We start from the raw sequence: 27,996 nt of genomic DNA, 5'->3' as shown, positions 1-27,996 counted from the left end.
CCTTTGGAGGAGCAAACCCCCTTCTCCCCAGCGCTGCAATAAACGAAGAGCCTGCTTCTTAACTTCACATTGGTGTTAAGGAGTTTTATTCCGGATTTCGGTAACATAACAATATAGGGAACTTGTGAGATTTTTTTAGTTTCTCTTGAAGTGGTTTACATTCTAATAGGTTTTCCTCATAATCATCTTTCCTCCTCTTTTTTATCAGAAATAATCTTTCTGGCACCAACAGCAACTACCTTCATTGCAAACAGTGGGAAGCCATTACTATGCAGTTACTGATCATGTAATCAAATGTATCACTAAGAGCCATGCTAAAAGCTGTCCACTGGTCTTTTTACGATGAGTAAGTGACAAACACATTTCCAAAACCTTATTCATTGAACACTGAACTCCCTGCTCACCTTTACAAGTATTTGTTTCCCACTGTCATCAGGAACAGGAAGCTTTAAGTGGTAGGAAAACACAAGTATACAAAAATAGAAATACTGAAGGAATGTTTGAAAGGCAGATCGACAAATCCTACAGTCGCATGAATTACTTGCCCAGTATTATGTATTTATAAAAACACCTGTGATGATACCATTCATACTTCCTCAGTGGTGGACAAGTGGAACTCATGAGATAGCTCTTCTGTGACGGTCACTTCTAGTTCAATAAATCATTGTCTCAGTCCACTTTGCTAAGTTGCATAAAGTCATTGGCTCAAGGTCAACTTCTATGTGATCCCTACAGTGTCCCCAAACCAGCTCTGCCACAGGCTCAACCAGATCCTGTCTTACAAGACAGTACCACACGTGGACCTGTGATGAAGAAAGTAGAATAAACCCAGATATTTGGACCTTCAGAACCCTTAAAAAAAAAAAAAAAAAAAAAAAAATCACATTTAAAACCCCTTTGATGAATTTAAGGTCACAGTTTATTTTCTGCCAGTCAGGGATTTACTTTTCCTCCACCAAAGAGGAAAACTTTTCCACCAAGGAAAGTTCTCCTTAATCATGTGTGTACATGAAAGTTGATGCCAGAAACCAAATCTCTGGCAGAAAATATTTGTTTCCTACAAAAACATCTCCCTTGCTTACTCTTTTATAAAACAAACTCTTTAATTGCTTCCAGAAATATTCTGGGTTTCTGCTCTTCTCTGTTGTATTTCAACTTTGCCTTTTTTTCTTTGTGGTGTTCAGCATTCTTTCCTCAGCTGTTCAAATCTGATCCTCATAATTCACTACATATTTTCATTAAAAAAAAGTGAGGCTTCTCTTAGAAAGAAAAGCTTACAAATAAGAGGTTTTACCTGGCCAAAAGAGTCTGGCAAAATCTGAATTTCACATGGGAAGGATCACAGAGCAGAACACAAATACAAGAACAAAGCACACTTTTGGTGCAGTTGCTGAAAGCATAAACAAGATCAGAAAAAGGTTAGAAATTGAAATGTAATTAATACAGGGTTTGCTTTTTTGAATACTGTATTGGGAAACACAATCTTAATTTTAGGGAGGGGAAAAAAAGGAAATTATACAAAAAAGGCATGATAGAACAGCTTAGGCTCAAAGTTCAAGAAGCAGCTGAAACAGGTGCAGAAGTAGCTGTGGAGATGCACTCCTTATGTCTTTGAATCTATTTTACAAAACCCTGAAGTTACGTCCAGTTTTATTTGAGCAAAAGATGTTTCTGTGTGGACACAAAGTGAGTGAAAGCAGTACAGGCATTTAAAAAGTAAGATAAGCTGTTTCCATAGACATAGCCTATGGAAGCCTTTTCAAAAACTAATCACTACTTTTATGTCTCTTATCAGCAAAACATGGAATTCACTCCAATAAAATTTATGTCCATTGAATTTAGAATAAAGGAAAGCATTTTTAACTGAGATAGGTGTATGGAAAATAGTGCTTTGGGCAGTTTAGGTAAATTTTGTGGCTGAGTAACTTTATGGCTAATAATAATAATACCTGCAGTTACTGCACATACCATGTTAAGGATAATTAAGATAAGGGTAATTAAATCTTATTCTTGTAGGGTATAAACTAAATTGGCAAAGTCAGGAGGGAATTTTTTTCTTCCAAACTGTATTTATTATTGTACTCCATATATTTTTAGGGAATATTAGAATATATTCACCTATTTTTGGAAGCCTCTGGCTCCTGGATACTGCCGATAATGGAAGAGTGGATCACTGATATCATCTGGCATCAGATTATTTTTGGTGTCCTCGGTGGAAACCCGCAAGGCCTGCAAACACACAAGCAGAAATTCATAGTGAGAACAATGTATTGCATTGCGTATATATTCAAAAGCGTGCTAAAACATCAATGTAGCCACCTTTAGCACATTTTTAATTTCTTAGCTTGGTGCTTTGTAAGAATTAGAACCAATTTCTACATTGAGTATTCCGAGCACATGCTGCTGCACGTCAGCGTGGAGATCTGCGAGAAAGAGGCAGTTCTGCCACGGAGCCTTTCTGCTCCCTTAACGAGCTCCCCAGCCTTCACGGACTGCCGAGGAAACCCAGGTCCTCAGAGCGCTCTGCCTAATTCTCAGCGGGGTTTTTCGTACACAAGCCCAGCTGCGTATCAACTGGTGTGGCACGTGTAGAACACACATCGATAAGCTTTTTGTTTCTCTGCCTCTATTTTTACAATTGCACCCTGATGGAGCATTGTTCTTTTCTTATAAACTTGCCTGTTGTACAAATATGACATGCTTGTCAAAAAGGCAAAAGGAATCCTAGGATGTATTAGGCATGATAGTCCCAGCAGGGACTACCTACAAATACAGAGGTAAACGGAATACAGAAGTAGGGGGATTAAAGTACAAAGCATTGTTGAGGCCTCATCTGAAGTACCGTGTACAATTCCGGTCCTGTATATTAAAAAACAATACAGATATGGAGAAAGGATAACAACATGATTAGGTAAATGGAGACCCCCATTCTCTTGTAAGAGAAGTCTGGGTCTTGGCTAGTTTCATCTAGTACAAGAAAAGCCATGTGTGGACAGAACCACCCATCACAAAATTGTCTGGACAGACGTATCCTAACGGGAAAAGATCCATTTAGGCTGAAAACCAATACTGTTGTGCAAAAAATAGGCATAAACTGATACTGGAGTTCTAGTTGAAAATTTCTAATCACGCACCAAGGTTCTGAAACAGCCTTCAAATATGAGTAATGGGGACAAGAAATGTCTTTTAATTAAAAAAAAAAACCAACAACAAACCCAACAAGCATAGTTAAATCACAAGAAACTTGATAACTCTATCGTCTCCGATACTGAATAAAAAATAATGGGCTTCTTAATGTTGGGTAGTACATTATCTCTAAGAAATACCAGACATTCCTGTGTGTTTATTCTCATCAGAGAGGGAAGTGGAGAACAAGAGCTAGTTAGCTGTACTTTAAATTCAGCGTCCTACTGTTTTCAGCTGTGGCCATTTGGAATGAGGAGGGTTATGCATAGGAGCATGACCCAGTCTACATCCAGCCCACACCTAGTGAAGAGTTTTGATACTTGTATCTGACCACGCGGTTATCTGGTGTGGCTAAACCAGAATTATTCTTTTTCCAGCTTACTTTTCAGCTGCATTGGCTTCAGCTACCCGATTTTGTTCACCACAATTTAGGTACTGCCAGTTAACAAAGCTGTGAGTGGTGACTGCATTTTACCACATACCAAAGTACTTTTCAGTGACTGCATGAAAAAAATGTATACAGCCACCAAGAATAGAAAATGAAACCATGGTGCATATCTGGTTTATGAGCTGAAGGTTCCCTTTCCTCTGGGAGCGGTTCAATATCACAGACAGATTTGAAATATAACTTTTGTAGCAGGGTGTCCTGATAATGAAGCCTTAGTTTGAGACTGGAAAAGATCATAGCTGCAAGGTTGCATCCGGGAGACCGAGCCGTTACTTCTTTGCTGCACGGAGATAACAAGCGTCCACGGACTCAATTTTGTATGCTTGTCTAACAATCACCAACGAGCAAAAGAACTTGCAAGATGTGAATTATAAAGGACAGGCAAATATCTAAAATTATGGGGGGAGTCATCATCCTTTCAACACTTCTCTATTAGTTCCTCTAGCTTGGTAGCATCACTCCCAAAGAGATTGTGCCTCAGCCTTTTAGTCCTCGCCCATGCTCCAGACTGTCTAAGGCACCAAGCTACGAATTGCTGGCTCAGAGGAATCTCATGACAGTCAAACAGGTCACACGTGTGCATCTCAAACACTTAATAACGTGCATTAGCATTACTGCCCGTGGAGAACAAGCAGTACACTTCTAGCAAAGTTTGCCACTAGGCCACCGACTCTGCTTTTAGACTACGAGTAGTCTGACTACACCAACTACCAAGCCCTGATCAGTGGCTATGGATTGATTTGAATAGGGGATCTGCAGTATAACTCATCTGTTATGACAGTTCACGTGTTGTCTTATCTCAGTGACACCTAAAAACCAAAACCAAGTGCTACATGCATGTTTTTATAATGCCAGATCTTACACTGCAGATATCACAAGAAAAATGTTTCCAATGTTATCTGAGACAGTTTGTGCTTTTTTAAACTTGAAGATCAATGCTATCAAGCTGTTTCCCCACACATGCAAGCAATAACAAGGTTAAAATAATATTAAGCCTGTCTTAATTTCAAAACAATCCTCCAAAATGAAGTGAAGGCTGATGAAGTGATTAATCTGTTGACTTAAAGCACTGAAACTTACATAGTGCATTGAGATAATCTCTGGCATAAATGGAAAATCACTGGAAAGGAAGGCCACGGATAAAATACGGTATTACAGGTGATTGCAGTTAACTCTTTGGATTCAGAAGCTGTGCGAGAATTAGGCCTTCAAAAATTCAAGGCCGTGTCTTCACACAGATCACAGTCATGCTTTGCAACAAATTCTTGAATCGGTTGACCTTTGCAAAAATTACGCGGAGCCTTGTGTTTGCAAGATGATTATATCAATCTTGCTTGCCTTTCTTTGGTGGAGGGTTCAGGAGTCACAGCAATAAAATCAGGAAAACCAGTAGGTTTTCATACTATTGAAAGTTATTTGTGAGACATCTCAAGACTGGGAGTGTAAAATTATGATACAAAATCAGTGAACGTGTCTAAAAGTGAGGATGGATGTACTGGAACATTCTTGTTTCTCCTTGCCTCTTTCAGACCGTTAGAATTAGCTAATGCAGGTCTGTTCCTAGTCCTTGCATTTAGTAACGGCAAAATAGCAGAGATCTTTCTTACTCCAAGAGCTAAACCGTAGGATACAGCTCCTAGGGGATGACAATCGCATACATGAAAACCTTTCTCAGCTACTGTAGAGAGGAATTAAAAATACAGTAGCATGTCTCCTTATTTTGTGTTAAACATGAATTTATTTTTAACTTTAGCAGAATTTTCCCAGCTGCTAGATGCTTTGGTGCTCACTAGCAGCTACTTACCTTAACTTCCAACGCTAACAGCGTACCCCTCCTCAGAGCACTGAACACACCAACACGATTAGACCAGGTCCAATTGCTCTCACCCACCTGTGTCCACCCTCCTCCATAATTCTCCTTTGCGATCCCTTCCACCTCACTCCTGTCTTCAGCTGTCAGCATCCCAGACGAGCACTAATATGGCCCAGCTGTACAGCTCTTGTGAAAACAGGTAAGCGGTGAGAAAATTCCGGCCTCTGCAGCTTCTGCCCCCACCAGGCAAGGAGCTGGTCATGGGCTCAGGTCCCTGCCCTCGCTCCTTCCTTCGTCCTTGCCCGAGAGCTCTGGTGGGTCGGCTGCATCCAGCCTCGCAGATCACGGCCTCTCCTCGCTGCCCTGTCTTGACTTTCAACCTGCCTCGTTACCATAGGCCTGATTGCTAATTACCAGGCTGTTAACTGAACTCTGCAACCTCCACTGGACCTGCTCAGCTCTTGTTTGGGTGCTGTGGGACGGCACCCTGATGGGTGATGTCACTGGCCCTGCTTGATGTCACCTTTAGCTCCTGGCTTGCAGAATTAAGGTCTGTACTTAACTTTCATGCACTGGAAGATGCTCAGTCATTTTACAGAATTATTTTGTATAATTAAGCAATGTATTTAGCATATATTTCTCAAGTTGTGCTGTTCATCATTATCTTTGCTAATAAAATCAAAGCAGTGCCTCCCTCAGCTGCTATCAAGACAGTCCAAGGTGATGATCGTAATTCTCCTGTACATAAAAGCAGAGAAAAGCAGAACAAGCCTGATGAATGAGGATTTTTGTACTTTGAAGACGCTGTCCTCATATTTCAAAAGCCCTATAAATTGCTGTTAACAGGGTCAAAAGCAGCACTGAACACAACTCTGTCAGGAATGAATCAAGACAGTACTCGGAGAACAAGCACAGATAACGGGATTCTACTTCAGTTAGCCAGGCATTACTCTACAAGAGTTTTTACTTAAGAAGGAAGGTGGTAAGTAGTGAATATAAAGAGTTTGCTTCAATGGCTAGTAATCAAGAGAGTGAACTGGATTAATCCCAGGCAGATAATAAAAAAATGGGTCAGTACTGAGACCATCCTTCTTCTTTCCACCGTACATAAATCAGTTATATGAATCCATGGCTATATATAAATTAGGATTTTATTTTTTTAAACTGTGCTTTGTGGGTCTTCAGTTGTTCTGCACGTCTTGAACATTTCTGCTTTCTCTGTGAATGGATACTTCCTTCTGACCTCAGGTGGGACTCAGGAATGCATTCAGAAGTCATGATAGGACTAAAAAACAGATCTTCTTTGTTAGCAGTCATCTTGATTGCTCCAATAACCCATCAGCAATGGGTAAGATGACTCTTTTCTAGACTAGAAAGTGCAGCTCTTGTACAGCATTAAGACTTTATCACTTAAACTCCCTAGCGCAGACCCTCAAATCCTGTAGCAGCAGTGTTCTTTTGCCACACCACACAATGCACACTCTCAGTAGAAAACACAAAATTAAGTTGGGACTTCTAGTTGGGACTCTCTGGGCACCCCCTTTCCCTGGGAGCTCTGGATAAGAAGAAAACAGTTTCTTCTATTTGTTCACCATTTTCCCCATCACTGTGCACTTGGAAGGAAAGTTTTCCTAATCTAGTTTATGGAGTGTTTCATCTCCTAGCAATCACAGCTCCTAACCAGCCTGAATTTGGAGTCTCGTTTTTCTGCTTCCTATGTACTCGGGGAGGAGACAGAATTCAGATCGTGAGCCTCTTCTGTCTCCTTTGGCTTGGCGTGAGTTAAACTCTTAAAATAAACAATGTGAACCCCTCTGTATCAGATGTTTTGACAGCAAATGAGAATCACTGTGTAGACACAAGCCCGCATTCCACCTTTGTAAGAAGCTGAAAGCACTATGTGCTGCTGAAAAACAAAACTCAGTGGTTTGCTTTGTTAATGTGTTTTTATTGTTTATACATTAAAAACTTTAATAACTCACATCATCACGTCTATTCCAAATGGAACACAAGAAGCAAAAGCATCACATGGTTATTAAGAACCGCATTCACTCCATGTTTTAGAATACAAAGATTTATTGTTTCGATTGTAATCCAATTTAATCTCTTTAATGGACCAGGAAATAACTTGCATATCTTGTGAAGGATCTCGAAGACTACTCTATAGATAGCTTATGCAGTTACTATGCTTAAAGTAATCTCCTCTGAGACACAGATTGACTTGCTGAGCAGTATGTATGTACTCTTGCTGCCTGTGCCCTAGCTGTTGACAAGACAAACTACAATGACCATAGCTTTAATAAGCATTAACCTACTCATCATCTTTGATCCTGACAGCAATTTCAATATATATACACATTGATTAATATTTCCATGTTTTGGGATGGGACCTGAATAAGTGATCTGTTATGACATTTATACAGGAAAAGGGAAGAGAAAATACCAACAATGTTAAGCAGAATAACCGTTGTAATAACTGTGTCAGTCTAATACATATTACAATCACAGTTAAATATTTCATTTCTTTGCCTCCACCTTAAAAGAAGGGCAGAAATGTTGAAAGTGTCACTGAAGGACTAATTATCTTCTAATGCTATAAATACTGCTGCTGACAATTACATTTAATTAAATTATTAACTAGGTGATGACTAATTAACTAGGGCTTTGTAAGTGTGAAGCACTCTGAATAGCTGTTATTATTGTACTGCTTGTAACTAAATATCTTTGCTAGAGCACGTGTACACAAGATTCTGCTGCAATCTCTGTGAACTGATATCCCAATTATGCCATTGCCACTCATTGCTCATAAAATGCGCAAAGTCATATGCAATGTTATTTCCCTCACGGAACTGTAAGAAAGATAAATGATATCCAATTACTAGCCGAGAACTTGACATCAAATCCAGTTGTTTGATTCCCCCAGTAGGTAATTGCATACATTCCCATGCTAGTGAATATTTATTTTATCCAATTTCTTTTAAGTCTATGTGGAAATTGAGACCTTCATACAGCAATAATAGCATGAAATGGAATATTTTGATGGCTCTCTGTTCTTACAAGCTGCTTGATATGGACCAAATCCCAAACTGCTGAAGTCAACAGAACATTGACTTTAGACTGTTGGAAAGATGTCACATTCAAAAGAATGTAAAGTGTTGAGATCTCATTTCCAATGGAAATACTTTCATTTGATATCCAGGAAACAAGTGTACATAAACAATTCAGAAATATAATTTTAGGACTAGGACATATTGGGCTTTATTTTTACCCTCTTAATGTAAGCCTTGAGAATAATTCTTGGCTTCTATTTTTCCTTAAGGGTTGACCAGGTTTTATGCAATTCACTAGGACTGCATAGGAATAATATTTTAGAATATCATTGGAATTAAAGAGCTTTCATCGGATAGCTTTTTCTCATACATATTATAGGATATTAGCAATTTTATCTGGATCTATCTGTTGTATCACCAGTAGAGTATCTGAATTTCCTGACAATGTTTAACTTCAAAAATTAATTCTAAGATACTGACTCCATGTAAGTTCTGTATTCATTTCCTACATAACATAAAGGAATAGACTATATTATCATCTATCACCAATGTCAGCTCAACTTAGTTCCATTAGCCTGGTAATGACTTTGAATAGATTCAGGACAAAAGTAAACCACCTGTGTATACCATTACTCATATCACATACTTGAATTCCATCAGGGAAAACACTTACTATGATCATCCAACTTTTACCTAATAGTTGCAGCATCAAGATTAAAAAGCATTATTGAGAGATGCAGTTTTAGGCAAAGTAGGATAAAGTTGGCAAAACTGAGTCCATAAGATCCTTCCCAAGCAACTAAGAGTCAAAATGAACCTTTTGGCTCAAGTACAAGGTAGGCACCATTTATTGACTGCCTTCACAGCCTCTCTGCGGCTGCCTCCAGGCTCAGCCTCCACCCGTTCTGTGCGTACGACAAGGTATGGAGGCAGAGACCTGCCCTAGCAGCAAGGTGACAATCGCGGAGGGCTGCAGCCTGCCCACAGTCACCTTCCTGCTTCACGTAGTGCACATCTTTGCAAGGCCACGGGCCTTTTCTTTTTTGTTCTCACTCATAGGTCAGTAAAAAATGCAGTCTCAGTGATGGAACTATAGATTCTAAGTGCTCCCAATGACTTATGATTGCAGGCAATTAAAAAATGCCTGTCTTTGATAACTTGCTCAATAACAACTCACATTTCCATTAGTCACATCTATATAGTTTGAGTTTTAATTTGTCCTGCTCAGACTTCCATCCTTTCCTTATCACACCTGCTGTATTAGAGACCCTTATGGTAGCAGGAATTTGTTCATGTAGACAGACATTAATACTGCTCTTAAACTTCTGTTTAAGTAGGCTAACTACAGTGAGCTCCTCCAGTGTAAATCAGAAACCTCAGTAACGAAGCCTTGCTTCCCCCAGGAGTTCATAATAAACCCCGTCTCTTCAATTCAGTGAGAGAGTTTCACCTTATTGATTTTATTGAGACAGGATTTCACTCTGCATCTTTTAATCTTTTAAGAGGGATTAGGGGTTGCAATGCCACATCATATACATACAGGCAATAATAAATAGTAGTGATCAGGATTTTGCCCCGTCTAAATCCTTGCAGTGGGCACACAGCATAGCACACATAGAGCAGAAATAAGTAACCTTATTTCAGAGCAGAAGTTAGTTGGGTTTTGTTTTTTTTTTCTGGGATGCAGGGGTCCTTTACTAAGGACATATATATATATATATATATCACATCACTCTGGATATAGGACCTCTTGGAGCATTATTAAAAATATTTTTTGATTGGTGTCCCATAGATTTCAGCCAGATTGCTTTGAAATGTGTAGTTTTACAGAAAAATACTGGGATTTTTCCATAAACCAAAAACTGGCGCTGCAGTGTTTTCTCTGTTGATAACAGTTGACACAGACTCCTGTTTCAAAGACTACTTATCACAATAAATGCAGCAGAAATGGAGCCAGAATATTCCGTGAATGCTAATAAGCAAAAGCAGATATCAAAGCCTCTTCTCTTTCAACAAACTAAAAAAAAACCAACCCAAAACCCGTTTTCATTCATTTTTGTTCAAATCAGCTCAATGCAATATAATAAAAAGAACTCTTCCCCAAGGTTAAGACACAGCCCACCACATCTCAGGTCATGTTGTAACCTGAGGAAAGCCTAGACCACCACCTTCTAACCTGTATCTTGAAGAAGGCTAGTAAGCTAATATAATTGAAGCCTACCCTAAAGTGATGGGTCAGGATATTGAAGTTATGGGGAAAACCTTTTATTTGGAGTATCAATTTCTATACTAAGGGTTCAACATGCATGTCTATCACAAAGGAAATCTCTCTGTTAGAAATCCAAGCATACGCTGAGCTAGCAGTTAAGCAGAAAACAAAACACAAAACAAAGTCCTATTATACAACAACTTGAAAAGAAAGGATACACGGATATTTAGATGGTAAAATCTCCCAGCTTCCCCACACAAAACCTTCCTATTTTTATGACATTCATTGTTCCACACAAGAAGTCTTTAATATTGTAATTAGCAACATTCTTGGTTTGTATAGTTGGGTTACAATGTCATTTAATACATTACAATACCTGCTCAAATAAGGCAAGGCTGGTCTTTAAGCATATCATACCGTTATCTTGCTGAAACAAGACTTCTATTGTCACAACCTGCTAAAACATCACTTTTAAGCAAAAGGGGAAAACTTTAGTAAGAAACAAAGTGGATACTAAAGTGCGAAGTCAGATATCACATCTTTTTTTTCCCCTTATGAAAATACGCCTCTTAATATTTTCTGTGGACTTTTGACATGCATATTACTGAGAAAGTACATATTACAGCTTTAGTTTCAAGTATATTCATTATATTGAACATTACTTGCCCAAACAGAGGGAAATCTAATGCTATTTTAGATGCCTCAAATAGTTTGTATATTCTACAACTTTGAATAAACTTTTGGCTGAATCCCTTCTACCCTTCCCTTTCATTAAGTCCCTAGAGACTGGAATACTATTGGCATGAAATGTGTTAAATAACATGCTGATTTATGGAAAGACAGGTCTCATTCTGGCAGTATAGAACGTCCCCCGCCCTAAGACAGGTATAATACACCAAGCAGGTTTCTTAATGCATTAAGTCGTATCTAATTGATCCTTCCAAGTATCTAAGAAACAGATTGAACTGGTTCTCCAAAACAGGTGTTCTTCTCTTTTCTAGTCCTTTGACTACTAAAACCTTCCATTAAAAAGCTGGATCCTTAGATAGAATTTTTTTGAGAAAGAAATATGTATTGCATTAATCCCTGTGTTTCATAATCCCAGAGAGAGGGAGATGTTCACTAGACAACACTGGTAAAGCTTCCTTGGAAATTTATTTCCTGTTTGAGATGCTACACTTTAAGAAAAAATGTGGCCTGTTCAGAGAGTCTTCAGTGGAAATGAAAAAGAATGTTCAGAGGCATGGAAAAGACCTATGAAGAAAGAATGGAAAAATTAAAGTTACTTATTTCAAACAAGTCAATTAAAAAATAAAAGTTAGATAGTAATGTTGACCCACAAACAGGGTTTGTTAACCCGGCATGCAAGCCAATAACACACGTAGTCGAGGTATTTTCAAACTATTTTCATTGATGCGCATGAACAGGTGCCTGTCTCAAGACAGCACACCCTTGTCTCAAATATTTTTATATTTATACACTCAACTAATAAATATTCATTGTTATTTTCCTTAATGATTGGTTCTTTCTTCTTTGCCCCTCACGTAAATTAGTACGCAGACTCTGTTTTCTTCCTTGTCTTCTTTTGAGTAGGTGGTATCATTTGAGTGGTGGTGGTGAATGAGTCGGTGGTCCCGATCTTCCCCTGTAGGAATTACCTTTTACCTACTTCTTCCCTAATCTTGGCAGTTCCAGGTGGTTCTTCAAGGTTTATTGACTAGATCACAATCCATTACCTCTTCTGACAAAAAACATAAAGCCCCATTGTCTAGTAGTTAGTTCCTAAACCCTAAATCATGTCTAGTTATTGTTTCCCTATTCTAAGTATTAACTGATGGGGGCCGTACACAGGACTTTAGCAGCTCCCTGGTTATTTCAATCATATTATACATATTAATTGATAACAGTAAGTCCACAAAAAAATCCATTAAAAACTTTGCATGAATAAAGGCAACAATTCTTCTATCTCTCTCGTAATGTAAGAGATAGGAGTCCACAAGGGAAATCAGTTTCCAAGTTCAAAATAAAAAGGAGATAAACTTTCCCAAAGCAGGCAGTTAACCTATGGATCTTATTGGCCCCAGTTGTTATAAATTAAACAATGAAAAAAGGTTACCCAAAATTATATATACCAGTTATTACCAGTCTAATCCAGTAAGAGCCTTCCAGTATTTCTAAAGGGATAACCTGTTCTGTAGATTGACTGGATAAAACAAGAACAAATTTGCATTTCATTGCAAAACCCCCTCACATTTTTAACTTTAGAAAAACCTTTTTTGAAAGTTTTGAGAATAAGAAGCATTGAGGTGGATTGTCTGGGAAGATTTTAGAGAGGTCTTTTAAGAGTCAGGAGTGCTGCAGGTCTACAAGAACCTGCCTGGAAGAGCTCACGTTATATGTTCTCTTGAGTGTTTCCTTTTCAGCAAGCACCTGGTACAATAATGCTTGCATTGTTCAAGGATTGTCCCAGATTGTAGCTATTGCATGTAACAAGGCAGTACATTTAGCCAGGTATTCACTGTACTAACTGGCCATTAGTCAAGCAAATTGTCCAATCTTCGGTGAACAATAAAGAGCTCCATAGTTTTGTTTGGTGTGTTCAGTGACTAAAGAGGGGTTTAGGAAGACCCTGCCACCACAAAGGTTTGGTAGAGACACCTACCCATCTCTAAAGAGACAGAACTAAATTACATTTGTGTCCTTTTGCTTATAATGCACAAGACTGTTTCACTCTTTTGTTCAATGGGCTAGAAATTCCTATTCCAAATTAAAAAAATTGTTTCCAGGATTCATGTCCTTATAAGCCGAACAGAATTTTCTACCTGTCACAAGGCATGCTGTAAAGTCGCAGTAACCACGCAGTGTTTCCTAACAGTTGTTGCATTGTAATTTAGCTAGCAGAAGCAGCAAAGAAATAGGTGTTTTGCAGAAAAAAGAACATATGACAAAGTTTACTTTTATGTTGTTCTTACGAAGGCCAAACAATGCTGTATCTAACATGAGCATAGGAGAATGTTTTTTTTTGTAGTCCCATCTTCTGCTGGCAGTTTTCTACTTTAACAGGGAAGACACAACATAGGAATGGCTATGTTAACAAGTAACGTAGTGGCTCAATGGCCCATCTTCAGGGTGAAACAGTGCTGAGGCCCTAGCACCCGCACCATATGCGATTCAAGGGGTTTAATTTCACAGTAGCTTTAATTTGCTGCCACAGCCCAAATGCCCTTAAACGGCTAGAATATATTTCATGTATCGGTAGCTTATGCTTTTCCAAGTCTTATCCAAATGAAATATTCAGTTCATATGCTCTGTAACTGCTCGAATATGCGAGCCAAAAGACTTAAGCAGGTGAGATCAGGAGATTCCACTCAAAAAGCACGTTTCTGGTCTAAACTAAAACCCTGACATTAGTAGTGTGTTTTCTGATTCTCTTCCTGGGTCTTTGCTCTTTACTGCTATCCTGCCCCAGGAGAAGTCTCATTCCAGGACTCCACTCAAATAAGGACGGATGAGGAAGAAACATGCATCTAGCCTGTTTATAATTTACTCAGATACAATGAATACTAGCAACAGTACAAATGGTTCCAAAGGTAACTTCAAAACAAGCCGAAGAGACAAAGTGCTATAATAGCGAGACTAAACGCAGCTAGCTAGAGGACAGATAGCCAAAGATCTTCTATACATTAATTTGCTATACCACACACGACTGTATTTTGTTCATATGGTTTGTGTTTGCAGTATCGCATTCCAGCCCGTAACATTATTTAGTCTTTTTGCAAGATTAGAAAGAAGGGGAAAAATAATCCAACCAGATCTACTATTTGGCTCAACGTCTCGGGACTGCTTAATCAAAGCACAACGGTTCTTTTATATTCCTGTTCACGACCACGCCAGCGGTACAACCCATGACCCACAGATTCTCACGCAACCTGGTTTCATGCTCCCAGGCTCCCACCCGTAGGCACACGCCTGATGCAACTCCTGGCCAGCCCCGCTCCTTCGGTTTGCTCCAAGCTTCCACAGCGCTATTTCCTAAACAAAGAGCTTTTCAGGCATCAAAAAGTCAAAACCTGGCTACAAGAACCGTATCAAATCCTATTTCTGATAACTAAATTCCATTTAATCTAGTCATAATCCCTCAAATACTGCAAATATTTATCTTTGATTAAGAAAAAAACCCCAAACCCCCGGGTTTTGCTTTTAGTCCTTTAAAGGACTCTCCCACCGACTGACTGCCTGGAGATGCACACACGTTCCACACCTCCCCTTTAACGGGCCCTTCAAGCCCGAGACTGCATCGACTCCTTCCTCAGGGAAGGCTGGACACCGAGCAGGCACGAGCCACGGGAGCCGCTGGCAGGGCTCTCCCGGCAGGGCGGGCCGGCAGCCCCCGGGACAGAGCCTCCGCGGCGGCCGGGGACGCCGAGCAGCCCAACGCCAGGGCTAGCGCGACACCCGGCTGCGGAAGAGGCGCGGCGCGGCCCCGGCCCGGCTGCGAGGAGGCTGGAGGCGGCCGCGGCCCGGCCCAGCGCGTCCAGCCGCTGCCCCAGGCCGCCCGCGGCCGCGGTCCCGGGCATCGATGACTCGGCGCTCCAGCACCCTGACTTCCCTGAGAAACGCCGCCGCAGCGCTAGCGCGGAACCCATCGAGGAGTCGACGTTCGACTTCCAGCGGGCTCTCCGTGCCCGCGGCGCCATCTTGGCGTAGAGGCGGGGCGATACCGGCCGGGGCGAGCTACGCCGGCGGGGCGCCCCGGGGCCTCGCCGCCGGCGGGAGGGGGCGGAGGACCGATCCGCTCCCGTCCCCGCTCCCTACGCCCGCTTTGTCGGCGGCTCGCGGTGCTGTCCCGGTAAGGAGCGCATGCGCCCACCTGCCGTTCCCTCCCGCCGGGTTGCGTCACGGCGCGCGTGCCCCGCGGCCGTTGCGGCGCCGGGTCCGGGCAGCGGCGCCGGGCATGGGCAGGCAGCCGCAGACCGTTGCTCGCCGTGGCGCATGCGCGCCCGCTCCCCCGCCACTCTCCTCCCCCCCCCCCCCCCCCTCCCCGGTGCCGTGCCGCTCCATGGGCCACGCGCTGTTGTTTTCTCCCTGCAGCCGGGGGGAGGCGGAGGAAGATGCCGGGGAAGCTGAAGGTCAAAATCGTGGCAGGGCGCCATTTGCCGGTGATGGACCGCGCCAGTGACCTGACCGACGCCTTTGTGGAGGTTTGCGGGAGGGGAGGGGCGCCGTGCCCCGGGGCGGCGGGAGGAGGAGGGCGGCTCGCGCCTCGGGCCCGCGCACCTGCCGCCGGGCCCGCGCGCCTCGGGCACCTGCCGGGCCCCGCCGCGGCGGCCACGGGCGGGGGGGTGGGTGGGTTGAGGGAGCGCCTACCGCCGCCGCCCGGGACGGCCCGGCCCGGCCCCGCGCTGTCCGCCCGCCCTGCGGTGACAAGTGCCGCCGCGGTCACGTAGGCTGCCGCGGAGCGCTGTCCGGGACGCTGCCGGCCGCGGCCCGCCTCAGCAGCCCCGCCCCGAGACGCGTTTCGTGTCTCCGGGCCCGGCCGGAGAGGTGCTGCGTGGGTTGCAGCCCCCCCCCCCCCCCCCCCCCCGCCCCGCGTGGGGAGGGTGAGCCAGCCCCGGCCGGGGCCCGGGTGGGCCAGCACGGCCCGCCGGGGGGGGCTGCGGAAATGGCAGGGAGCGCCCCGAGACCGTGCCCGTGTCCGCGGGGGTGTTTCTGAAGGGGCTTCTGGTTTAGCCCTGGGTGTCATTTTTAGCGGACAGCTGCGCAGAATTTGAGTGGCGTTTCGGAAGCGCTCTGCTCCTTTCCAGCCTCTCTCGGCTGAGGGTTGTTGCTGAATGGCTCTTGTTGGTACGGCAGCCAAATGGAATCCATGTCGGGGTTCGACAGACGTGTTGTAAGCAGGATGGCGAAGTAGTAAAAGAGCGTTTGAGTCATTGGTGTCTCCGCATATGTGAAGTGCAGAGCGGTTGTGCAGGCTTTACTTTTAAGGCCGATATTCCTACTGTTTAAAAGTACTTGAAACGCTAAAATATTTTTGAAGAGTATTTTTACTGGACAAATATTAAATATGGTTTACATGTTTAAATCACTTTATTGCACCAAAAGTAGCTAACCTCAACCTTCTTTACGATCATACAGTTAACAGGCAATATGTAGGGTGTTTCCCTACAGGGAAGGGATTGTAGAACAAATTGACGCCATCCTTCTGTTTTATGATTCATTACTTCCAATATGAATAACTTAGAACGTTTCAGTAACATTCCATAGATTCAGAAATCATACTCTCAGAAAAAGAGATGTTTAAAAATGGAATGCTATCTAAATGCATGCTTGTACCACAAAAAGTAATTGAGGTTGGCGCCATACTGGAATTGAGGTAGGAAGACAGAATGTCTTTCTAGAACTGTATAAATTGAAAAGTCTGATAAGATCAAAATAGATTTTGGGTATATAAGTCCTAGTTTGGTTGGGTGCTTGAAAATTTGATTGACATTAGACACTAAGTGCATCGCTTAGTGGCACAGTAAATTGGTAATAAAGTGAAAATGTATTTCTCGTGTGCTTTTCAACGCAGCTGAAATAGTACACAGTTCTGTTTTATTAGATGAATGACAGTCATTTAGCTTAACATTTCAGTGTATGGTTTCAGACGTTTCATCAGGCAGTTTTTAATTTACAAACATTTCTCTTGTAATTTTAAATTTGATTAATAGGCAGCCTACAGCAACTTGATGTGTGCTACTAGGAGACAGGGAAAACAGGAGTAGCAAATACAGTTCTCTAATGAGTTTCATTTGGCCTGTTTTTATGCTGCCTTGAGGAGAAACAGCTCTCTTCTACTGTTGGTCACTCGTTCCCAACCCAGCTCCATCTGTGCCAAGCCCACTGTCTGAGTAGCTGTGTAGCAAAATAGATTTGGAAATTCATCTGGTTAAAGACTAGCTTAGCAAGAAAGGAAAATAAAATTTGTCAGAGCCATTCAGAAAGATCAATTTGCTTAGTTGGGTTAATGTGCAGTCTTAGCACAAATAAGGCTGAAGAAATATGTAGATGGGGCCTTGGTTTTAGGACTGTTGCTTAGAAAGACTGTGGGAACTACTCTTTCCGTATGTGGAGTAGGCAAAGCAGCAGGTGAGACTTATGTTTTTATTTTTCCGTGCAAGGTTGCTGAAAACCTTTACAAAACATTTTCACTTAAAAAGGAAAGGCTGAAGTAATGTTAAGATACTAGTTGATTCACTAGTCTTTCATTTCCTTTAAATTTTCTAATATAAATCTGGAATTAGAAAAGAAAATGAGAAAAGACTTTAGAGCTCTTACTTGGCTCAGGTTATGCATAACTCGGATTTTGCCAGCATATGTGATCTGGAGCAAATTAGCACAATTTCTTCTGTAATTGTACTTCTGAATTTGTACAGCAGACAACAGTGTAGTGCTTGGTTATCTCTACTAGCTTTAAGGAACTAGTTTGACTACTGGAGAAGTTCAGTTATAGCTGCCTGGGGCTCCAAGGGAACTAATTTACTCCCTAGATAACATGTAAAAATAGGTTGGGTGGAGCTCTGGGGTGTGTTGTGTTTGGCAGCTTCTGGTGTATAAGGTAGCTCACTTGAAACTAGTGTCAGTATCACTTTATTATACTGTTTTGTGAGATGAATACACCTTCGAAGTAGCAGTGCTGTTAATTTTCTGTATGCACATAGGTTGCTTCCACCTTTTGATAGCTAGATGATTTTTTTACGCTGAGGTTGCTTAGTCCTGAATTTTCATACCACTCTGGCTTTTAACTGTAAAGCAACTTCTTTTTGAAAAGCATTACAGTTCATTGAATAAGATAGGGAGCCCCACCGTTTTTTTGTTTCTTTGGTCACAAATGCTGTACAGAGTTCTGTTGACTGAGATACGTACGGTTATATATGCAGAGCTCACTGTGAACTCCAGTTCTGCAGTGCTTTAGGCTTTTTAAATTACCTGGGTGTACTTAAGCAAACATAGAATCTCTTTAGAGTTGGGGTGTGCACCTATGCAGAATGATCACCATATTACTGAAACGTGCAAAGTGTTTATTTAATACTTTATTGAGCAAAAGTCTTTAAAAAAAATGCTATACAGTTTTCTAAAGCTAAGCCTAAAGTTAGTCTCCCAAATCCAATTTAGACTTTTAAAAATAAAATGGCATTCAAAATCCACAACTGTATTTAACTGCAGCATTTTTTTATATCAGCACACTCATTATTTTCTTAAGAATCTTGAATGAATTAAAAACCATAACTTTGGGTATTCGTAAGATACTTGATATGAGTTGAAGTACTAATTACTTTGAGAGGCAACATTCAGAGAACTACAAGCATTGGTAGATGGTTTGGAATGAAAGCTGCAGCGAAATAAAGGCTCTTGCATTGTACAGCATGGTTTCTTGATGTATGCAGCATTACAGAAATTCAGTTTCACTTAAAACAAACAAACAAACAAACCCCAAACCAAACCCCCCCCCCCCCCCCCCCAAACCCAACCAACCAACCAAAACCCCACCACCAAATGGGGTCATCCTGAAACAGACTCCTGTGGAGACCAAATGGAGATTCCTGAAATAGGCTATTATGTGATTGAAGGTGCATTAATAGAAGTATGGAGAATATTTAGTCTTCAGTAACTGGAGGTTACAGGGATAAATACAGAGCCATGTATATAGATATGTAGTCCCTCTAACTTTTTTGCCTATATGCTTCCTGGAATTTCCTATATTTTAAGAAAAAAAAATAGAAACTGATAAGGTGCTTCCTCCTTGCTGCTCTGAACTTACGGATATGTGTCCAGCACACCAACATTGCAGTTAATGGAGATGGTTTCGGTTATTTTCTGGTGTGTATCTGGGGAGATTTCTTAAACTGAAGAAATAAATTTACCATTGTTACCATTTATTTCTTTATTTCTTTAATAAATTGTCAATAAAGCTGATTTAGAAACCCTAGAAAGAATAGTAATAGGACATAAACTAAATATTTAGATGGAATACTTTTGCTTACAGTACTTCTAAGCAGAAGGCAAAGAGAGTATGCCAAGTGACTTTGAATAGCCAATATAAGTGATATTTTTACCTCTCAAGTGATTGAGGAGGAAAAGAAACAATTTTAACAGTAGGAGAGGGAGATTTATTGGAAGTGTTGTTGATACATGGAAGGTTACTTACTGATATATATGAATTGATTAAAAAACTCACTCTCACTGAAAAGAGGAGGATTTGTTGATATTATTGAAATCTGTATTTGAATTTATTTGCATGTGTAGATTTAATGAGAGTTTCTAAATTTATTTATTATTAATAATCGAATGCTTGTATTTTTAGGTAAAATTTGGAAATACAACATTTAAGACAGATGTGTATCCCAAATCACTTAATCCTCAGTGGAATTCTGAGTGGTTCAAGTTTGAAGTAAGTATTTTTTAAGAGTTTGCCTATATCTATGTAGACACTCTGGTTTAGATACCCTTGATGAAATAATTTCATTTAAGGCAGAAAATGAGTTTTGAGGAGTGAATTGTAGTTCTGTTTAAATACATGTGAAGCCTTTTCAGCAAACCTATCTACAGTTAGTCCTTGTTTGCTAAAGGTGTTTCATTGGCTTTTTGGGACTGTTTGAAAAGATAAAATCTTGCCAGATTGGATTCAGCTCAAATGTTATTCTGAGTAATACTAAGAAAGACAAGACAGAGGTGAAAGTGGGGGCGAGAACAGCATTATGGATTAGGCTTTCAGATGTCAGTTAAGGGTGCAGTTCTGTTTTTTTAAAGGGGTAATTATGAGTAAGGAAAGTTAATTGGTATTTGAAATGTTACTTTGGGTTGCAAAAATAATGCACTTGACAAAGAAGAAAATGGAGAATTCCTATGAGAAAATTACAAAATAATGAGCTTGGACAACATTTATCGGACACTTTCTTTTCCCATTTCCTTATGTAATAATGAGGAGACTCAGCTTTTTCCTGTAATTGCTTGTGCTTTCCTGCATCTAATTTGCTGATGTCTTGACATTATGCCATGAACAAGTTTTTACATATTCTTATTTTTTGTTACTGCATTTTTTTATTAGCTTAAAAAATAATACTGTAATAGTATTTAGAATAAATTAATTGTTAAAACATTTGAATATATAGTACTGGTTCATTTATAGTGTTCTAAGATAATATCACAGTATAAACATGCTTGTAAATATATGTATGTGTCATGAGTGATGTAATAGCTGGTAGTGTTAGAACTATTTTAAAGCAAATATAAAATAGTAAGGTTGGGCAGATTATTATTCAACAAGGAAAGCTTGATTAAGAGCATCTCTTAATGAGCAATCCATGTTGATTAAGAAAGTAGTACTGTGGTGTTGAAATTCAATCAGTTTGTTTTTTTATCTTTCAGTTCCTAGGGTCATTTTTGGGGGGAGGGGAAAGAGCTGATCTGTGTGGAAGGTTAACTCTGTTCATACAGAAAGGTTTTTTTGACAGTAACAGAAATCTCAAAATTATCTTTTTGCATGGAAAAATGGATTTGGGAAAGAAAAGAGCCAAACAGCATCATTGGTGGAGGCGGGGAGGGGGGAAGAATTCCACATTTCAAAGAGTGGAAAAACGCTTAACTGCTTAAGACGTTGTAAGTGTGTGCGTGTGTGTGTAGTTTGATCTTTTTGCAAGATTAGATGTTATAATTCTGCAAACACGTGAGTCATCCCATTGCATTTAGCAAACCTGATTCTTGGTTTGTGATGTTCAACACAAAAAGTTGTAGGATGTCTGTCTTTGTTTGTCCTAAAAAATAGGTGAGGTATCCGTAGATGGATTATTGCATTTATTTGGAAAAGTGCATGTCTGAAATAGTGAATTTTTAGAGTGGGTTGTATGAAATGTCTTGTCTTCTTTTAAGCCACTGACCAGTTTGGAAGGGTGAGAGCGCCAATTGTCATAACTTTATAACTCTTATAGGAGTATAATAGTACTCTGAGATGCTTTATCTTAATTTATTTTTTTTTATGAAAATGTGTATTCTGGAGATGGGTAGACAATCTAGGGAATGTGACTTAAATCACGTGTAATCACTGTAATCTCACTCTTTTGTTGTTCTCCCAGTGATAACGCTGGTTCCAGGATCTCACCAGTCTGTGAAAGGGAAAATCAAAATAATTGAATGCATTGCTTAGATGCAGGAAATTGAACTTACAGATTTATCTGTGTCAGGTCACTGTACATAACTAACTCTCCTCTTTTTTGCACTTGTTTTTCAGCAGTGTTTCCTAACATTTTTTTAAAATACTCAGATAACATTTTTTTAAAATACTCAGATTCCATTTTAATATTTGTTTCTAGGTGGATGATGAGGAGCTACAAGATGAGCCTCTCCAGATCACAGTTCTTGATCATGATACCTACAGTGCTAACGATGCCATTGGCAAAGTGTACATAGATATTGATCCTTTGCTCTATAGTGAAGCAGCTACAGTTATTTCAGGATGGTTCCCAATTTATGATACTATTCATGGTAAGACTTGCTAATGTAAAACAATGTTGTTTGAGATGTAGTCTGCTTCTTAAAAGCTTAATTTCTGTTCTCTGTCTTAAGAATTTTATAATAATTTTAGCCTTGGGAGCTGGAAAGCTACTTTTCTGGTGTTTTTTTCCTTGTTTCTGGCATGAGAAAATTTTTGGCTTATTAGTTCAGACTAGTGCTTGGCAGAATGCCTTCCATAGATCTTGTGACAAGTGGAAAAAAAAACCTTCACAGGGTATTTAAAATAGTTCCTGCAAAATTCAGATTAAAAAAAAGACACAAACATACTTTTACCACGTGTTTACTAAAATAATATACTTTTGCCGAAGTCGCTTGGGGTGTGCCTTCCTGGGATGTTGGATAAACTTCACTTGAGTTGGAGGGACAGGATGTGACAGATCTTCAACATAAAGTACAGGATGAAATTCCTTTTCCCTGCAGAAAGTATTCTCAGTGCTAGGTACATTTCATCAGAATATCTTGAAGGTATGAGAAAATGAGGTTAATGACATTTTTGCCTTTGATTTTAATGCAACATAGCTTTTGTCCCAGAAAGTCAAGGTCGTTTACAGCAATTAGCTTTCTACTTGAATACCTTATTGCAGAGCATCTGTGCAGTTGTCATTACCACCCTTGTTCATTATCCAGTGTGAATTAAATGACGTAACTATGTTAAAAGCTAATTATAAATCATTGTTGGGAAATCGTGGTATTTAGTAGATGATCATTGTAACTGATGCAAAGTATTTTTTTATATTTAAAACAGGTTTATTGAAGAGTGTTTTTTTAAAAAAATATTGCATGTATTTCTGTTACTTATCCTTTTGTTCTATTCACATTTTCCTATTGTACATTTTATTTTGAAGTTAAATTAGGTGAACAGTTGTCTCAGGATGTGTACAACTTGTATGTCAGAGAGAATTAGATTTCTATATATTTTTCTAGATATGTTACTATTTCACAACTTTTTCCTGTTAAGTAAAATCAGAATTCTTACATTTTCATGCTCATAGCAGTAGATGCTAATTATCTTCGTCCTTGGCAAACAGTAATTGATGCTTCCTTAAAAAAGTAATATGAACCTGAGGCACTTCCTGTTATAGTAACTGAAGACTTCTTTCTGTTGGCATCTTGGAAGATAGATCTAGGTGACTTTAATGCAATAATGTCGGAGTAAATCTACAAATCTAATGCGTTTGAGTGTCATATACTTACGTAATAAAGGCTTCTGAAGACACTAGAGATCAGACTCATCAAGAAGTTTAGTCCTCAATGTGTCAGAACCTATAATATGTGAAATGATTCTGTTGTTGGGTGGGCAAAAAGAAGAAAAAGTTCAGAATAGGTGAGTGGAAAAAAAGAATGGCTGTATGTTGAGGAAATAGTCTGTTATTTAATTGTGGCCAAAAATTAAGCTTTTTCCAAAGAGTCTGTAATACCTTATTTTTTATATATTTATTCTCATAGTCAAATGTTTTACAAACATTTACTGTGCCACTTTGTGGTTCTAGAAAGAACCATAAATTTTCTCATTGGTTTAAACTTCAGAGAGTGGCTTTACTGTGATTTTTGAAACCATTTCAAGGAGAAAATTTAGAGCTTTTTGATGTTGGTCAGAGCTTTTTCATGTGGGCAGGACCATAGTTTCAAGGCATTTATACTCAAAGTTAGTACTGCCAACCTTTTGTGTTAAGGATATCTTGGGACAGTCATGGTGCTTAGATACTGATTTTATACCCTTCATACGTTGATGGTCCAGGGCGAAGGAGCAGAGAGCACTTGCACACTGCAGCAGCGGCGGCTACTGTCGTATCAGGAGGCTGATGGCTTCTGTTTTCCCCATCCCATCTTTCTTCTAAAAGTCCTCTTTGTTGCAGCAGGTACTTGAGGACTGTTGCTTGCATAACTTCAGCCTCAAAGGCTTGGCAGAACTAGAAACTTCCTCTGAGATGTCTCTGCAGCAGACCTAAGAGGCAAGGAAATCTCTTCCTGCTCCTCTGGCCCAGGCTAGAATTGACATGTGAACTGCCAGTTGAACCGAGCGGTTCTAGCAGGGTTACAGTACATTCTTTGCAGAAAAACTAACTCATTGGTAATAGAAAGTGTATTAATTACTAATAATAGGGAGTAATTAATAGGGCTAGTATCGTATTAATTTCAGACACAGCTTTTCATTTTTCATGTTCTTTTGTTGATAGGTATACGTGGAGAGATAAATGTGGTGGTGAAAGTAGATCTCTTCAATGATTTAAACAGATTTAGGCAGTCATCCTGTGGAGTCAAGTTTTTTTGCAGTAAGTAGAGGAAAAAAGTTTATTTGAACAGAAAACCTTTTTCCCCCCTTCTTTTCTTTCTTCACCTGTTCTGTCAGTTTCCCTTCTTTCACCAGCTCATTGCATAAGCCCAGTGGAGATTATATTGAAGCCAGTAGCAAATGCAGAAAATTGTTTTGGTTTTTTTGCTTTTTTAAAATGAATTTTTAGTGTTCATATTTCAAGACAATGTAAATAACTGATTTTTTTTTCCCCTGTTATCTTTTTTAAGTTGCATTTCAGTGCATGTGCATTCGCACATTATGTTATTTTTGTGTGCATATCCTGTTAGAGGCACAAAGTGAAAAGGTTTCAATGGTACCTGTTGTAACTGATGCACTGGACAGTTACCTTATCAGTGTTCCTGGGTCTCCCAGAACAAAACTGCTTTGGTATGTCCATGTTTTAATAGAAAATCTTGTGGATTACTTTTTGCAATCATTCACATCACTTCTTATGTGTAATTTTGTTTTTCTTGGAATTCTTGGCTCAGACTCATGCCTCACATCTTTCATATATATATATTTTTTTTTTTAATTTTTTTTTTAACAGCTACATCTATTCCGAAGTGTTACAGAGCAGTAATAATTCATGGATTTGTGGAAGAACTTGTAGTTAATGAAGACCCGGAATACCAGTGGATAGACCGAATTCGTACACCAAGGGCATCGAATGAGGCTAGACAAAGACTTATTTCACTCATGTCAGGTATTTAGCATGTAGGCTGTAGTGGTGATTGCTGCCTTTAAAAATATTCACCATCTAAATACGTGACTTGCTTAAGTCAATATTGTATCTGATTTTTTTTGTATTAATTATGTTTATTTTTTCAGTTCACAGTGTCTTCTGTTTCCAAAGGTTCTATTGTCCTAACTGATGGCCAGTATGGCTGACTTTTTTTTTTTTCTTTTTTCTCCTTCTTGATGATGCCATGCGGCTGTCTAATTTGTTGGTTGTTTTTAGGAAGGTCAGAGAAACCTGTGGAACTTCCTTGAAGATGTTCTTAACCCATATGAGGAGTATTACTAGAATTTTGACTCAAACAATTAAAATAACAAACTACTCCACTGTCTTTGAACTACTTTGTGTATATTTGTTCATATACTTCAATCTCAGATACTGTGTGTATTAATACTTATCATACTCATCCCATCTTTTCAAAGTCAAGATAGGTTCATTGTTTCTCAAGCATACTTCTGTATTGCCTTGCATTGTTTCTGCAGGACATACCTGCAGTTCCTGGAGAGACCAGTGGTTAGAGTCAGTTGATATCTTCACAGTTGTTTTTTTTTTTAATGTGTGTGTATTACTGATGCTTATGAACAGCAGTTGTGAGCCAAGATCTTCCTGTTTCAGTGCCAATAGAACGGAACAAAACATCCCTACTGTAGAGTACTTGCACATGAAGACAAGAGGCAATTAATAGATAGAGGTGGACAATATTGAAGGTGTAAGGAATACAAAGAAATGATGAAAAACAGCCACTAGAATGATAGGCAGTGGTTTCAGTTCTCTAATGGGCTCTTAATGTTGTTAGATTTCTTGTAGCTATAGCTGTGTTTTAAGGAAGATACTAAAAGACAAAGCGAGTAGGGTTTTGCAAGCATGTATGGAGATCTTTAGTAAGTGGGGCAAGAGATCATGGAGATGTTACTCAGTATCTTCATTAGGAAAGCCAGCACGTTTCGAGGAAAAATGTGAAAAAACAATAGTCATAACTGACATGAATTCACTTTTTATGAGGTTTTTAATATAGCTCCCCTAGTATATCAGTTGCATATCTCTTGCCTTGCATAAGTAGTGCAAGTGGATAAAGTAGCACATGTGGAAGTATTCTGCTAGATTTTATTAATATTTTTATTCATGGCAGTGGTTAAGAGGAAAACACCCAGAAGACCTCATAGCAGTACTGTTTTTTGTCACGTAATATAATGCTTCACATTGCAATCATTGTTACTGCTGGCCACACCTACAGAATCCTGAAGAAATCTGTAATTTCTGAGAATGACCCAGACTGTTTCATAGACCTCTGTCATATTATGTGTTGAGTATGTAAAAAAGAATTCAGTCTCACCTTGGCTTGAATGGAATCCATAGCAGTTTTCACTCAGCTGGAAACTTTCATACTCTACCTCAATCTTGGAGATCTTTCAAGACCAGTACAGGCATAATTTCAGACTCTGTTAAGAAGTTTACAATAGGAACCTATTCTGGTAATTTTAAATCCAAGCTTCTAGAAAGCAGTAGTGATCGCTTCATTCCACTTGGATTTCTTAACATCATTGACATTGTGACTGTTAGGTTACCCTCTGTGACAGTGAAGCTTTTTCAGCTTGTTAACAGGATTTTGGACATCTTTCATTTTCATCAGAAGAGAGATTATATTTTCCACCTAGTATTACCAAGAAATCTAGCTACATAGATCAAGTAACTTTTTTTTTTTAAAAAAAAACAACATCCTGCTAAGTAAGCATCTATGGCAGATCGTTGTCTTATAGTTACAGCTTTTCAGTCCTTGTGTGCAGCTAATAGAGGAGAAATTGCAGTTTTTTGTTTGCAGTGAGAGCGCCGTATTTGGTATTCTATTTTGTTTGTTTGGCATTACGTTTTGTAGATGAGGCTGCCATATTAAACACTATTAATTTAAAAAGAGCAAAGAGTATGAATTAGGTTGAAATATGCTTAAATAAGTGTAAATAAAAAATTGTAGATGCCTATCCATATGGATTTCAAAGATGTTGCATAGTTGTGAACTGTATCAAGGACTGCTTAGAAACTTGTGCGTTTCAGCACACATCTTGATCATCTCTTTCTCTAGATAAGTAAAAAAGGGAAAAACAATGAAAATAAAAAGAAAAATATTTCTGAAATAACCTGTTGTTTTGGAAATCAGAATAGATTTGGAGAAAAAAGGAAAAAAGCTGTGCGAATCGTGAATATCACATGTTATGGGAGGCAGAGATTGTGACCAACTGCTTGGCATAATTATGTAAGCTTGGATCTATTACCTGTTTTAACTGACTGGGTTGGCACAAAAGCAGAGGCCAAAGACCACAAAAGAGAATAGGGAAAGTTCACTGCAATTATGAGCTTTTTACCTTTTGTTTTGTAGGTGAATTGCAAAGGAAGATTGGCTTGAAGGTGCTTGAAATGAGAGGAAATGCTGTTGTTGGTTATTTGCAGTGTTTTGATTTGGAGGGAGAGTCTGGACTAGTAGTGCGAGCCATAGGAACAGCCTGCACATTGGATAAATTAAGTAACACATCAGCATTTTTACCTGCATGTAACTCCCCATCCAAAGAAATGAAGGAGTAAGTATGAATTAATAGTTTGTAGGGAAACAAGTTTCATCTCTCCTTTTCATACTCATTCAGTTTTACATAACTGGTGTGATTTCTTTTTTTCCCCAGAATTTGTTTTTCTTTCGTAGTTTTATTTGTCTGCAACTC

General features: G+C 39.6%; 1 protein-coding gene and 1 long non-coding RNA gene across 13 annotated transcripts in view; one reads left to right on the top strand and one right to left on the bottom strand.

Moving 5' to 3' along the window:
- Window positions 1–29: 29 nt before the first annotated feature.
- LOC126048027 (uncharacterized) lies at window positions 30–15,686 on the bottom strand. Its single transcript, XR_007508756.1, has 3 exons — window positions 15,577–15,686; window positions 2,119–2,229; window positions 30–852 (listed from the first exon to the last, which is right to left on the bottom strand). It is a non-coding gene; the product is annotated as an uncharacterized LOC126048027 (long non-coding RNA).
- Window positions 15,432–27,996, top strand: part of C2CD5 (C2 calcium dependent domain containing 5) — a 70,938-nt gene continuing 58,373 nt past the window's right edge. For 6 of the 12 annotated variants that reach the window (XM_049822408.1, XM_049822407.1, XM_049822406.1 and 3 more), the window contains exons 1-7: window positions 15,434–15,555; window positions 15,798–15,907; window positions 20,050–20,136; window positions 22,055–22,226; window positions 24,434–24,529; window positions 25,100–25,255; window positions 27,660–27,858. In XM_049822408.1, the coding sequence (XP_049678365.1) occupies window positions 15,818–15,907; window positions 20,050–20,136; window positions 22,055–22,226; window positions 24,434–24,529; window positions 25,100–25,255; window positions 27,660–27,858 (800 nt within the window). In that variant the 5' untranslated portion in view covers window positions 15,434–15,555; window positions 15,798–15,817. Of the gene's footprint in view, window positions 15,556–15,797; window positions 15,908–20,049; window positions 20,137–22,054; window positions 22,227–24,433; window positions 24,530–25,099; window positions 25,256–27,659; window positions 27,859–27,996 lie in introns of those variants that run through there. The other 6 variants (XM_049822412.1, XM_049822409.1, XM_049822404.1 and 3 more) reach the window with 5 other exon arrangements.

This window comes from Accipiter gentilis, chromosome 18 (genome assembly GCF_929443795.1).
Source record: "Accipiter gentilis chromosome 18, bAccGen1.1, whole genome shotgun sequence".
NCBI classification, from domain to species: Eukaryota; Metazoa; Chordata; class Aves; order Accipitriformes; family Accipitridae; genus Astur; species Astur gentilis.
Note: the sequence above shows the minus strand (reverse complement) of the source record. Positions and strands in the feature narration are given on the sequence as shown.